The sequence below is a fragment of the Lycium ferocissimum genome, chromosome 11 (assembly GCF_029784015.1).
Source record: "Lycium ferocissimum isolate CSIRO_LF1 chromosome 11, AGI_CSIRO_Lferr_CH_V1, whole genome shotgun sequence".
NCBI lineage: Eukaryota > Viridiplantae > Streptophyta > Magnoliopsida > Solanales > Solanaceae > Lycium > Lycium ferocissimum.
This window is the reverse complement of record NC_081352.1, coordinates 20378616-20393026: the sequence shown is the minus strand read 5'-3', so window position 1 is coordinate 20393026 and position 14411 is coordinate 20378616. Positions and strand designations below refer to the sequence as shown.

At 34.6% G+C, this 14411-nt stretch overlaps 1 protein-coding gene and 1 long non-coding RNA gene across 2 annotated transcripts; both read right to left on the bottom strand.

Annotated features, from left to right (window-relative positions):
* Positions 1 to 202: 202 nt before the first annotated feature.
* LOC132037274 (uncharacterized) lies at positions 203 to 4386 on the bottom strand. The gene is made up of 3 exons (XR_009409817.1): positions 3590 to 4386; positions 1556 to 1764; positions 203 to 676 (listed from the first exon to the last, which is right to left on the bottom strand). It is a non-coding gene; the product is annotated as an uncharacterized LOC132037274 (long non-coding RNA).
* Positions 4387 to 12169: 7783 nt separating this feature from the next.
* LOC132038110 (uncharacterized) lies at positions 12170 to 12472 on the bottom strand. Its single transcript, XM_059428834.1, has one exon. It carries the CDS (start codon positions 12470 to 12472, stop codon positions 12170 to 12172), a length of 303 nt encoding a protein of 100 aa, XP_059284817.1.
* Positions 12473 to 14411: the final 1939 nt, after the last annotated feature.

The window sequence follows — 14411 nt, the reverse complement described above, 5'->3', positions numbered from 1 at the left end:
TAGTAGATTAGCATGTGTCAGTGTTATTTCCGCATTTAGTATGTTTGATATCACATGTTGATTCAGCCAGCTAGTTAGTTCACTCGGTCACACGAAGACAGGCACAGAGTGTCGTGTTATGTATAGCAAACATATATACTTATATAAACTCTTGAATGAAGAGGGGGACAAGAATATTGTGCTGGGTGATTTAGACTAGGGGTGTTCATGGTTCGGTTTGGGTTGGTTATTGGTTAAAACCATAATCAAACCAGTTTAGTCGGTTTTTAAATGTCTAAAACCATAACCAAACCAAGTAAAATAATAACCACCGGTTTGGTTTCGGTTTTTCGGTTTATGACTAGCTGTGACAATTCAAATATTCTCTCTCTACATTCTTCAAATTTCTTATGAAGCTCTTTTTTCCTCACGGCCCACAAGGGAGAACTTTGCTGCATATTGAGGGAAAGACATGCTGATGCAAATCAGGTGGACCAAACTTGCAACACAGTTTAGATTCAAAAGAACAAGTCAAACAGAGGTTCCAAAATACAAACAACTTTGTCCATTAAAATGAAAAAATTACATATTTAAACTAAACTAACTAGAGAATACAGAATATAATCAAAAGTACTTCGACCATCTTCCTTAGCTTAAGCTCCAAACTAATCAATGCTCAAAACAATGCCCAGAGAATCTGCAAAAGAAATCACGATATTAGGCATTAAATGTCTAAAAACATAAAGGTATAGCAGCTCAGCCAACAAATATAGCAGCAACTTTGCCCCAAAACTTAAAGTGCAACAATTTAGTAAAATGCCAACTATTGGATGCTCCAATCGTGTAAGTTCTGAGTTTGAGCTCATTTCTTGTCTAGGTTCAAAATGGAAAAATAATCCTCCACAACAACAGAATGCAGAGTAACGCAAAAGGAATTGATGGTGAGTCTTCCTTATACAACCTACCTTAACACAACATGTTGAGAAAGAGGCTTTTTCCTCCTTTTCACCTAAAGGAAAATGTACTTCCCAAGCCATTGTATGTGAAAAAATTTGTTTACCTACAGATAATAAAGTTATATTGACTTACTTTCATTCTTCCACTGCCCTAAAGAATATTTTCAAAGTCCATGTGAAATTCTTTTACCATGATATTCTTCAGTAAATTCTTATCATAATTTTTACTTATCAATTTTGTGATAGTGATGTCATTTATGCAGAGTCTAAATATATAAATGTTTTTTCTTTCAAAATCCAAATAACTAGATCCAAAATAAGACCAGAAGTTAATGAACATGTTATATATCTAAAGAAGGAGGTCGTATCACTTTTTTCCAATTAAAAGAATATATTCTTGATACATCGAATCTGCACTTAAACTTCATTGACAGATATTTAAATGTAGCAACACATATTTAAATGTAGCAAAGAGTTGTTAAAGTGTAGCAACACATATTAAAGTGGCAACAATTAGCTAAAATACCATAGAAAGCTCAAAGTTTCAACAACTATCTTTCTAAGATAGTAATTTGCAGCAAGTGAAACAAATATTCATATAGTTAATTATGTAAAATTACCTTTTTCAGTGATCTCAAGTTTTTGAATTTCTTCTAAAAGGTCTTCAAGGTTGCATTCTTTAGATGTTGACCGCAACCATTGTTGACAACAAACAAGAGCTTCAGCCGTCTTTGTCGATAGAGAACTTCAATAACAATCAAGTATCCGACCACCGGTGCTAAAAGCTGATTCCGAGGCAACAGTAGATGTAGGAATAGCAAGCACATCTCTTGCAATCCTAGAGACAATAGGATATCTTTCAGATGAAGATTTCCACCAAGTCAAGATATTGAAATCCTTAGTCTTCTCCAAATCATCCATCAAATACTTTTCAAGATCAGACTTATTATCAACATCATTCTCATCTTCAAGAAATTTCTCCCATTGCGATTGCCACACATCAGAACTATTCATTGCACCAATTTAATTCATCACACTAGTTTGATCTCCAATATTTTCACTAGAAGGCCCAGAAATAGAATTCTTATAATGATTATACAAGCGAGATAAAGTGTTCATCACTTTAGTAGACTTTCCATTTCCCTCCAAAGGATCATAAAAATTGTTAAAAAGGAACTTCACATACTTCATTTTGTAGCGAGGATCCAACACAACGGCAACAAATAACAACATGTTCATATCCTCAAAATCACCCCAATATTTATCAAACTTAATTTTCATCTTCCTAGCCATATCAAAAAAATTGAATCACTACAATTCGAATACTTTGGACAATTATGCTTTGAAGATTAAAAAGCTCATGGAAGAAACAATTTGAAGTAACATGCAAAGTACTCGAAAACTTCAAAGTGGTTTTATAGAAAATCTCAAGAAACTTGAGAAATACTTTCACATTCTTCCAATCTTCCGAAGATGGATGCACTGCCGTTCCACTCAATTCAAGACAATAGTTAAAGTACTTATGATCATCAATATACATTCTTGAAAAGGCTTTTTCAAATTGTACAACTGTATTTAACATCACGTATGTAGAATTCTACCTCGTCTCAACATCCAAACTCAAAAGGCCATGGGTGTCTAGTTTTACCTTCTCAACATATGACTTAAAGGAAGCAGATCTTGTAGGAGAAGACTTAACATATTTCACAAAGACGCCTTACCCGAGAAATGGACTCATTTTATTCACTCAATCCTTCTTTTATAATCAAATTCAAGATACGAGCATTACACCGAACGTGTAAAAAATCATTTCCCAAGATGACACCATTCCAATCATTAATTCTCCCTTTCAAGTATTCGATTGCGGAAGATCATTACACGATGCATTATCTAGTGTCACCGTGAATATGTTCTCGATCTCCCAATCTAACAAACAAGCTTCAATTCCTTTTGCAATTGTCTCACCCTTATGATCTGGAGTTTGAAAAAAGTTAAGAATTTTTTTTTTGCAAATTCCACTGATCATCAATCCAAAGGAGCAGTAATGACCATATAAGTCAAATTTTGGATTAACGTCCATGTGTCGCTAGTGAGACAAACACGTTGATCTTTAACAAGCTTTTTAAGCTTTTGTTTCTCTTCTTCATAAATTTTTAAACATTGTCTAGCAACAGTAATGCGAGAAGGTAACTCAAAATTAGGCAAAACAACCACCATTAGCCTCTTAAAGCCTTCCCCCTCAACGACTCTAAACGGTTGTTCATCTATTATAACAAACTCGGCAATGGCCCTTCTAACTTCGACAACATTATAAACAACCTTTTCCAAACCTCCTTGCCCCCCTCCTTTAATAGGTTTAATATTGAGTGTTGTCTGCTTCCTATCAATGGTCTTAAAAGGGTATTTCTCACACTTGTTAAGCAAATGTCCCCAAAGATTAGAAGTCCCATAATTAGAAGGGCAAGCCAAGTCTTTGGGGCAGTACTTGCATTTTGCCCTCAATTCCCCCATTTTATTAGTAAACTGTGTGTAATGATCCCAAATTTCAGATGTTCTTCTACCATTATCCCCAAGGCTAGGGTCTCGACTACAAGCAATAGTTATTTTTTTATTTTTAGGAGGTTTACGCACGGAAGAAGTATTAGGAGCATTACCATGTGCTTGAGTTACAGCAGATGTTGGTGTTACTGAACTATCTTTAGGAACCTCCAAATCTTCAACCTCTGTCATTTTCATCTGAAAAATATTAGAAGTTTAGGACCCATTCGGACAAGAAAAAATAAAGGTAAAAATTCGAAACAGAAAAAGGAAACAACTTAAAATCAAGTAGCTAACAAAGGAAACAACTTAAAATCAACTTAACCATTCGAAACAGAAAAGGAAACAACTTAAAATCAACTAAAACATTCGAAACAAAAAAGGAAACAACTTAAAATTCGAAACAAATTCTTACAAACCTTCTCAAACTTTGACAGTCTTGTACTTGAGGAGTTGAGGTTGCTCTTGAGCCTTCACTGTGAGTCTATGATTGTGAGTTTGTGAGAAACGTGAGCTTCTGCTTCTCTTGTTCTTAGGCTGGAGCAGAAATCAGAAATGTAAAATGAAAAGAGATAGTAGGGTTTTTACTTTTACCCTTATGCTTACGACTTATTAGAGTTGGGCTTGGATTGTTGGACATATTCTTTTAAGACATGGGCCTTAAAAATAAGTAGACCAAAATTAAATTAATAATTAAAAGGTAGTATAAAATATCTTTAATTATTTATGAAAAGCTAATATTATACATATAAATAATTATAAATTTTATGTATATAATTATCGGTTTGGTTCGGTTATTTATTCGGTTATTTTTTACTATAACCATAACCAAACCAAATATTATCGGTTTTTCAAATTTAAAACCAAACCAAACCAAATGTCAGTTTTTTTATTCGGTTTGGTTTTGGTTTTAACCAAAACTGTGAACAGCCCTAATTTAGACCACTCTGAGATTTGTCGAGATTTTGGATATTTTAGGGGTATAAAGTTTGAGGAGAGCGAAAGACCAGACGAGATCCCCACAGAATTTTGGAAGAGCGCATGTAAATCAGGTTTGGTGGGACTAACTGGGTTGTTTAATGTCATTTTTGTGACGTCAAAAATGTCTGAAGAATGAAGATGGAGTACAATGATCCCATTATACAATAACAACGGTGATATTCATAATTGCAACAACTATATGGGTGTCAAGCTGCTAAGCCACACTATGAAAGTTTGGGAGAGAATAATGGAGATAAGGGTGTAGAGGGGTGTATCTATTACTGAGAACCAATTTGAATTCATGCAGGGACGTTCAACTACAGAAGTCATTCATCTTGTAAGGATATTGATGGAGAAGTATAGGAAGAGGAATATGGACTTACATATGGTGTTCAATGAAGATAATCATTTCCACATAAAAGAAAGACAACGAACTTTTTGATCAGTTTTAAATTTGGTTGAATAAATAGATTTTTTGTGGTGTCACTATCACCTTTTCCACATCTTCACTCCTTGTAGCATTAAAAAAGTCAATATAGTTATTCGAATTTACCAATATAGGTGAAACTTGCAAGATAATAAAAACTTCAATTAGGGGTAAAATGGATAAAAACATTTAAATTTGGTTGAAATATAGATTTTTGTAGTGTCACTATCACCTTTTACACATCATCACTCTTTGTCGTATTAAAAAGCACATATAGTTATTCAAATTTATCAAAATAGGTGATAACTTTTAAGGTAATTAAAGCTTCAATTAGGGGTAAAGTGAAATGAAAGAAAAAGAAAAAAAAGATCATGTGAGGAGACTACAAAAGTTGGGGATAGTAGTAATGAAGCCCAATGTCGCATGGGTTTTTACAATTGGTGTGTAGTCCAACTACTTAAGGATCTTTTTGGCCCCTTATCGGAATACTTTTAGATATTTTATATTTAGTTTGAAGTAAATAATTTTTATTTAATCAAGAAGGAGTGAGTTAATTTCTTAATGTGTCCAAGCTATTAAATTAATTATGCGGTAAAACAATAATTGTATTCTGGGTGTTTGATCTATGATCAACATTTAAAAATAGACTTAAGTAATGTGGTAATTTTCTATCTCGATCTTAAAACATGATAGAAGCACCTCATGACCTAAGATTAGATGATCAATGATTAAATTTTCATTTTTATTGTGGATCTCCAAGATTCACGATCTCAATATTAGGAAAACAATATGATAAATAATGTTATATCCCGCATTTTATGCAATCGGATAATTCAAGACAATCGCGGGAAGACAATAAGCAAGGCCACATTTTATTTTGTTTGGCATACGAGTTGCTTATGAAAAATTTAGAAGTGGAATTATTAAGAAAGGTCAAGGGCATAAAGGAAAATTCGCAATACGTCTCGTGGAATTATGGAGGAAGACGAAGGGTAAATTTGGAACTTGGAAAATAATTTTTCATGAATTGGATGACAAAAAAAAGTGGGCTTGTGTTGAGTTGGGCCATGTTGGCCATCCAACTCCTTCTTAATGGGCCAAGCCCATATGGGAATTAAGGCTTGAGTTTAAAAGATGACTTATGGTCATCTTATTCCATAATTTTCTAGAGAATTCAAGAGAAAATAAGAACAAAAGAAAGAAGGAGAAAGGAGACATGGCCATTCGGCCACTTTGAGAAAGAAAAAAAAAAAAAAAAAAAAAAAAAAGAAAAGAAAAGAGAAGAGTTCCAACTTGTTTCTTCTAGCCAAACAACTCCTTGAAGGGTCCTAAGCAAAGTGGGGTGATTGGTGGAGTAAGGAAGCTTATATTCATATAGGTGCAAATTCTAGCCAAGTGAAGAATTAAGGAAAAAGGTAAGAATTCATCCTTCTTTGTATGTTATGGATATTTGTGGATGTTGTGGTGCATGAAAATGGATGAAACTCATATGGAACATAAAGATGGAAGTGTAGCTGTGGGGTGTGATGTATATGTGTGTGGATGGAAATGATGATTTAATTATTTTACCTAGTATATGGTTGTTGTTATTGTGAATACTAAGTGGATAATGGAAATTGAATGATTTTTGAAGAGGTTGTAGTTGTGCATGTATATGGTGTTAGCCGTGTGGTTGTGGTGTGGTATGGAAGGAAATGAGTCAATTTTATTTAGTGTTTTGGTTGTTGTTGTATTGTGGATACTATGTTACTAATGAACGCATAATAATTTTGTAAAGTTGTAGAAGTTGGAGGCTTGTGATTGAAGTGCTTGAATTGAATATAATGTTCTTGCATGCATGGAAGATAATGAGACTTGTATGATATTGTTGGTATATGAATTATTAGGTTGTTATTGTTTTCATTGGAGTTGAAAGGTCTTGATGGAAGTAGTATATTGATTAAGTTGTTAGAATGTATCTTGGGTTGAAATTGGAAATTGTTAATATGGTTGCGACATTATGATTTCTAGTTTGGCGGGTTGAATTCCCGATTGTTGTTGTTGAGAATTTGGCTATGTTGAATGTTGAGGATGGTATATTTACGGAGGAAGTCTTTGCCGAAATTTCGGTAGCCAAGTGTTTCCCTTAAGATTCTAACTCTAAGGACCCTAATAAGAGTTTTGGTAAATATGACCAATTTGCAGATTTTGACGAGATTGCGACGCGAATTCGGAATAGCTAAAGAGGCGAAAGAGGTATGTAAGGTTTCCCCTTCCTTTCTTGGCATGTCTTAGACGTATAGGTTTGATTTCGCGCCTCGGGACTTTCCTAACTCTAGAAATCCGCGATTGAAAATAGGTACTATTCATTCAGTAAGAGTGAACTAAAAGTACTTGAATTGTGAAAGAAGTGTCTAAATATTCTAGAACGTGCAAGGATAAGACCCGATTACCCTAAGGCCCTTATAGGTAACGTCATGACACGTATTATAGGTAAGTTGAGCACGCCACCTCGTTTGACTCGAGGTGGGCCCACTGTTCTCAGGTTTTCTTTAGTGCTTTGATTATTAAACAATAAGTGTTGTAACTACTTTAATGAGAATACTTCTACGACGATAATGATAACAGAATCAGAGCGCTATATGCGCGCTAATAAATGAACATGGTATAAGTATACTATATAATAGCAGAGTCAGAGCGCTATAGACGCCGATATTTATTCATGGAATTTTCATATATTCATGGGCGCTATAGACGCCGATATTCATACATGGAATTTTCATATATTTATGGGCGCTATAGACGCCGATATTTATTCATGGAATTTTCATATATTCATGGGCGCTATAGACGCCGATATTCATACATGAAATTTTCATATATTTATGGGGAAAAAGGGAGGTAATGGCGAGCGTTATATACGCTATCCACTAATAGTTGGCATTACATGACTTGATATCGTCCCGACGCGGGATGCCCGGACGCGGATGTGCATATTTATGGTTAAATGGATCGTTTACGACGCCTCGGCAATATAATATATATTCTATATTTTATGCATTTATGTATATATATAAATGAGTAAGGAAAGTTAAGAAAGCACGGCATCGCCGGGGGCACCTATATATATACGGTTATGTTTCTATCCCGGGACTTGAGTTGTAATTCTTTTTATGTCATTATGCATGATTTATGTTCTCGTATATTACTATTCATGCCTTACATACTCGGGACACTATTCGTGCGACGCCCCTTCTTGTGGGCGCTGCTTTCATGGGCGCGCCGACATTGTTCGGTTTGATCCTTAAGAGCTTTACTATGCTATGCACTTACTATGCTCCGGTTGTTCGGGAGCCTCATGCCCCGTGACTTTTTGTGTATATATTTTCGGATACATGATATACTCGGCCCTTTCTATGTATAAGTGTATTATGTCTAGAGGCTCGTACGACTATATGTACGGAACGATTATGTATAGTTAAATATGTGGTATTTTGGCATCTAACTTGTCTTGTATAAAGTGATAGGCCTAACTGGTCTATGTTTATAATGACGTGGCTAATGTTAATGTTTAGTTTGGAAAAAAAAGGGGCACTGTTCATACGACTTGTTAAGAGGTACAGGTACAATGATAGGTAAGGGGTGCTCGGTACGAGTATCGGGTTCCCGTCACGGCCCCTAGTTGGGTCGTGACAAATAAGTTGCATCATTGTTCTTTGCTCTATCCCCACTCTTGATTTTATTCGTTTTTCTCTTTTTGGGTATTGACGACTATTAATATATTACAATACAAATGCTTTTAGAAAAAAAATTGAAACCAATTACTATTTGTTAATAAATGACTCCTGAATCTTAATTTATGGGGAGGTTTGTCCAACAACATCTATAGAGACTAATTTCACATGTCATAATTGATGTCAGACAACTTAACTCTATAACACGTTCAGACCTGTCAATTGAAGTGTTCCCAACATCGAATAAATTAAGAATTGAGAAGGAGGCATTGATACCATATTATAAAGGGAAAACGGTCAAAAATAACCCTATACTTTGGAAAAAGGGCTAAAAATATCCTCCGAACTTATTTTGGGTCAAAAATACCCCTCACATCCTTAAAGTTTCCAAATATACCCCTGTCTTGACGGAAATTATCCCCCAAAATAATCCGAAATTATTTTTTAATTCTTTCTCATTCTTTTCTGCAACTAAATAATAACCCATAAGATTTCCTTATTCCCCCGATACGTAGCTTTGAAGTTTGAGGGAATTGGGGGAATAAGGAGATCTTATGAGTTATTATTTAGTTGGGTCGGGTTTAAATGATGGAGCGGGTTTAAAAAATAATTTCGGGTTATTTTGGGGGATAATTTCCATCAAGACAGGGGTATATTTAAAAACTTTAAGGATGAGAGGGGTATTTTTGACCCAAAATAAGTTCGGAGGATATTTTTAGTCCTTTTTCCAAAGTAGAGGGGTATTTTTGACCTTTTCCCTATTATAAAAGATAAATCTTGAGTCTAACTCATTTATAATATATCTTGAGTCTAACTCGATCACAAATTAAAAAGTAGCTCATAAGGTAAGGAATGCTCAAAACCGTACAAGAAACCAACTCAACATCCCACAAGTCGGGATATATTAATTTTCATGACAACTTTTTCGTGTAATTATTGTTCAACAAACTAGGAAAAGACTAATTTTCAACAAACAAAATCAAAATCAGAACTAAACAAGCTGATTGGATCGATAAAGTGGAAGCGGCATGGAGATAATCAAACGACAAGGGCCAATTTATATGAAGGTGTTTGGAGTATGAGGGTCAACCCATTTTTTTTTAAATTAATTCGAGTATAGATTCTTCAAGTGTTTTAAAATAAAATTTACATGTTTTAAAGCTACGCAAAAAGCACTACAAAATCAACATAACTAATGATTGAAAATATTTGTTAAAAATTCGAGAAATTTATAATCAAAGGAAAATTATTTGACACCTCAAGATAGTAACACTTTCACATAAATTCAAACGAAGAAAGTACTATATTTTTTTATCTTGAGTTTGGGCCCGGGCTTAGCACGGATCCCTTGCAACTAGTATGTTAATATACACAAGTGACAAACATTAAATTTGCAAATGTATACATATCTTGTCGACTTATCTAACAATGTAGACCTGCAATATCCATCTATTTCTGATATACTGTTGAAATGCATCCTTTATAGCAACAATATACACACACGTTCACATTTAGAGATAATAGTCAAAATACCCCCCAACGTTTGACCAAAATGCCAACTACACCCGAACGCTGCGGGGTCCTATTACCCCCACGGACAAATTTTTTCGATGTAGCAAAATGGCCCTTTTTGCTGATGTGGCGAGAGCGTGAATACACCGCCCGATTGACGCGTGACGGCCTTTAAAAATCTGCATCGACCTGTTTTGGACGCCAACTAAGTGCCACATATGATGCCAAGTAGATAAAATTTGAACTCCCTCCATTTTTAGGCTACTTCATCTTCATCTTCATCTTCACCCTATTTAATATCCATCCCCATTTTTTGTTGTCAAAATAATATCCATTATAAACGAAAATCTCAACCGAAGAAAATCCACATATGATTCCGAACAACTTGTTAAAGAACAACTTTCCACCATAAACGAAAATCAAGAAAAAAAATGAAAAATCAAGAAAGAAAAAGGAAAAATGCGGAAAAAAATAAGGATGAAAAATCTAATCTTGCTAAAGAAAATCGATTGGAAGTTGCTTGTTTGGAGTTGCTACTTGTTGCTTGGTTGGAGTTATTTAAGCACTAATTCTTTGAGTTGATTTGGGGAGAAAATTAAACTCCATTGCTAAGAATTTGGAGAAAGCTATGAAGAACACCAAATGGGTTTCTCTAAATTCTTGATTGTTTAATCAAATTAATGGATGAACTTTGTTCTATTTGGTGTTAGGAAGCTTCCTTTCACATTTGGGTTTGTTTGGATTAGATTTGAGCAAGTTGGTGTGATTTTTTTTTTTTCAACTCCTAGTGAAGATGATGATGATGATGATGATAATGTTGATGAAGATGAAGGAGAATTGGGTATGGGTTTTCAGATCCTTAATAAAAATGGAGTATGAAAAATTGAGAGATTTTTTTTTTTTTTTGAAGAAGAAGAGTAGATGGATGGAGGAAGGGGGAAATTAATAAAAAAATGGGGCAAAATTAAACACGTGGCACGTGGGCCAGGCGCGTGTGGACAACCGCCATTTAATATTTGGGGGTTGGCAGATTGGACTGCCACATCAGCAAAAAAGGGCCATTTTGCTACTGAAAAAATTTGTCCAGGGGGGTAATAGGACCCCCGCAAAGGTTCGGTGTGTAGTTGGCATTTTGGTCAAACGTTGGGGGGTATTTTGACTATTATCTCTTCACATTTACATAATAAATTTACAAAGTACTCCCTCCGTTCACTTTTACTCGTCAAGTTTTGTTTCTCGATAGACTTTGAGCAACATTTTAAGATGTACTTTTCTTCATATTAATATGAGAAAAATTGCAACTTATAACATTTTTTGTATAGTTTTCGAATATCTAAATTTTAATTTTAAAATATTAAATTAATCTAATTCAATTTAACTTCAAATATTAGGAAAATTGACTCTCGAGAAGTGAAACATGATAAGTATAGTGAACAGAGGGAGTAAAACATATTTGAAAAATTCTGTTGTAAACAAATTGGACAAAGTTCATTCTGTTATAAACTATATAATTGAAATAAACAAGAGAAGCAAACTAATAACTTTGTAGAAAGGAGGGAGAGATTATATTTCACTTCTTGTTGATATCACTTACAAATTGAGAACTTAACCATCTATTTATAGAGATGGTAAATCTCTTGATGAAGTCATCAATGACAACACCAAGAGTTAAAATAAAACTTGTGTTGCTTCATTTTCTTCATTTCATACATGCCACCAAATGTACATGTACCTTGCTTCATTTTCTTCATTTCATACATGCCACCAAATGTACATGTACCTATTCTTATTTAGGACATGTGGAAAACCTAGACTATATGGACATTCATATATATATTTTATAACACTCCCCTTTGGATGTCCATTGATAGATAATATGCCTCGTTAAAACCTTACTAAAAATAACCCAATGGGAAAAATTTTAGTGAAGGAAAAAGAGTACATATTTCTAATAATATACATTTTGGTTGCCTCATTAAAAACCTTACAAGAAAAACCCAGTGGGACAAAACCTTGTATGGAAAAAAGAGTGCAACATGTATTAACTCCCCCTGATGAGAACTTCAGTCCAAGTATTTGAGTCTTCGCATTCCAATCTTGTGCACCATCTTCTCGAAAGTTGCGGTTGATAGAGACTTGGTGATCAAATCAGCCATATTATCACTTGAACGAATCTGTTGCACGTTGATATCACTATTCTTTTGGAGCTCATGTGTGAAGAACAACTTTGGTGAAATGTGCTTTGTCCTATCTCCTTTTATGAATCCTCCTTTCAATTGGGCAATGCATGCTGCATTATCTTCATATAAAATTGTGGGTATTTTATCACATTTCAAACCACACTTTTTTCGAATGAGATGTATCATTGACCTCGGCCACAACTTCACCGCTCGCTTCATGAATAGCTATTATCTCGGCATGATTTGATGAGGTAGCCACAATAGATCGCTTTGTAGATCGCCAAGATATGGCGGTGCCCCACAAATAAATACATAGCTTTGTTTGAGATCTAGCTTTGTGTGGGTCGATAAATACCCCTGCATCGGCATAACTAACAAGATCGGGACTGCAATTGCTAGAATAAAATAAGCCCAAATCGATAGTCCCCTTTAGATACCTCAATATGTGTTTAATTTCGTTCCAGTGTCTCCTTGTAGGAGCACAACTATGTCTCGCTAACACATTAACTGAAAATTCTATGCTAGGCCTTGTGGTATTGGCAAGATACATTAGTGCACCAATTGCACTAAGATATAGTACTTCTGGACCAAGAATTTCCTCATTCTTTTCTTGAGATCGGAACGGATCTTTATTCGCATCAAGTGATCGAACAACCATCGAGTACTTAATGGATGTGCTTCATCCATATAAAATCGTTTGAACACTTTCTTTGTATAGGCAGATTGATGGACAAAAATGCTATTTGTCAAATGTTCAATTTGCAAACCAAGGCATAATTTTGTCTTTCCAAGATCTTTCATCTCAAATTCCTTCTTTAAATAATCAATTGCCTTTTTGAGCTCTGCAGGAGTTCCAATAAGGTTTATGTCTTCAACATATATAGCAAGTACAACAAACTCCGATATTACTTTCTTTATAAAAACAAATTGGCAAATTGCATCATTTGTATAGCCTTCCTTTAATAAATATTCACTAAGGCGGTTATACCACATGCGCCCAAATTGCTTCAAACCATTAATAGATGACGTGCCTCGTTAAAACCTTATTAGGAAAAAACCCCGTGGGAAAAAGTCCTAATGAAGGAAAAAGAGTACACATATCTAGTAATACGCTTTGAGAGTCGCTCATTAAAAACCTTGTCAGGAAAACCCAAATGGGACAAAACCTTGGTCAAGGGAAAAAGAGTACAGTGCGTATTTGCTCCCCCTGATTAAAGCATCACATAATTCTTGACGATGATGCAACAAATCTTGAGATTGACAGAGCTTTTATCAGATCTGTCAAATGATCATTTGACGAACTGGTTGATGATTTGCATCTTCCTTTCTCAGATAGAGTTGCATCATCGCCATATAATATTGTTGCAATCAGGACAAGTACATCATGACTTGCTTCATAATCTGTTGTTGTCTTTCTATGATTTGACTGTCATGACAATAATCCTTCATGGAAATAGATAACACATCTGGATTGAATTCTTATGTCGATCAGATGAATACCCTGTATGTCCAACACACTTGACAGTATTGGTTAGGACAAATACATTCATGTCAGGGCTTTCATTTGCAATATGCAGTTGATCTATTTCAATAACTCCATGTTGGAGTAAATTATATCATGCATGTAGTTATAGCAAGATATATAAATGCATCAACTGCACAAATATATGGTACTTCAGGACCATTTCATTTTTCTCATTTCAGCAGATATAATCAAGTGCTTTTGGAAACTCTTCAAGAGCTCCAATAATATTCAAGTCACCAACTTGCATAATAATATGAAAGGTTCGATTATCATATAGAGACAAGGGTAAACATGATCTTATTGGTACCCTTCGTCAATAAATATTCATTAAGGCGATTTCGGACATTCATTTAATCCATTTAAGGATTATAAACAAGTTTCCCAAGAATTTGTATATGCTTCGAGCATTTTGAACCCTTCCGTAAATTTTCATATAAATTTTGTCAAGTAATTCATATAGGATGTGAAAACATCTATTTCTATTTAAATGATATGACATCTTCTGGTGTCTGGACAGCAGGTCAAATAAGCTTTATGCTTACCAAGATGCGTCATTTCACTTGATAATAATTTCTACGTCAGCATGCTTTAATAGACGTA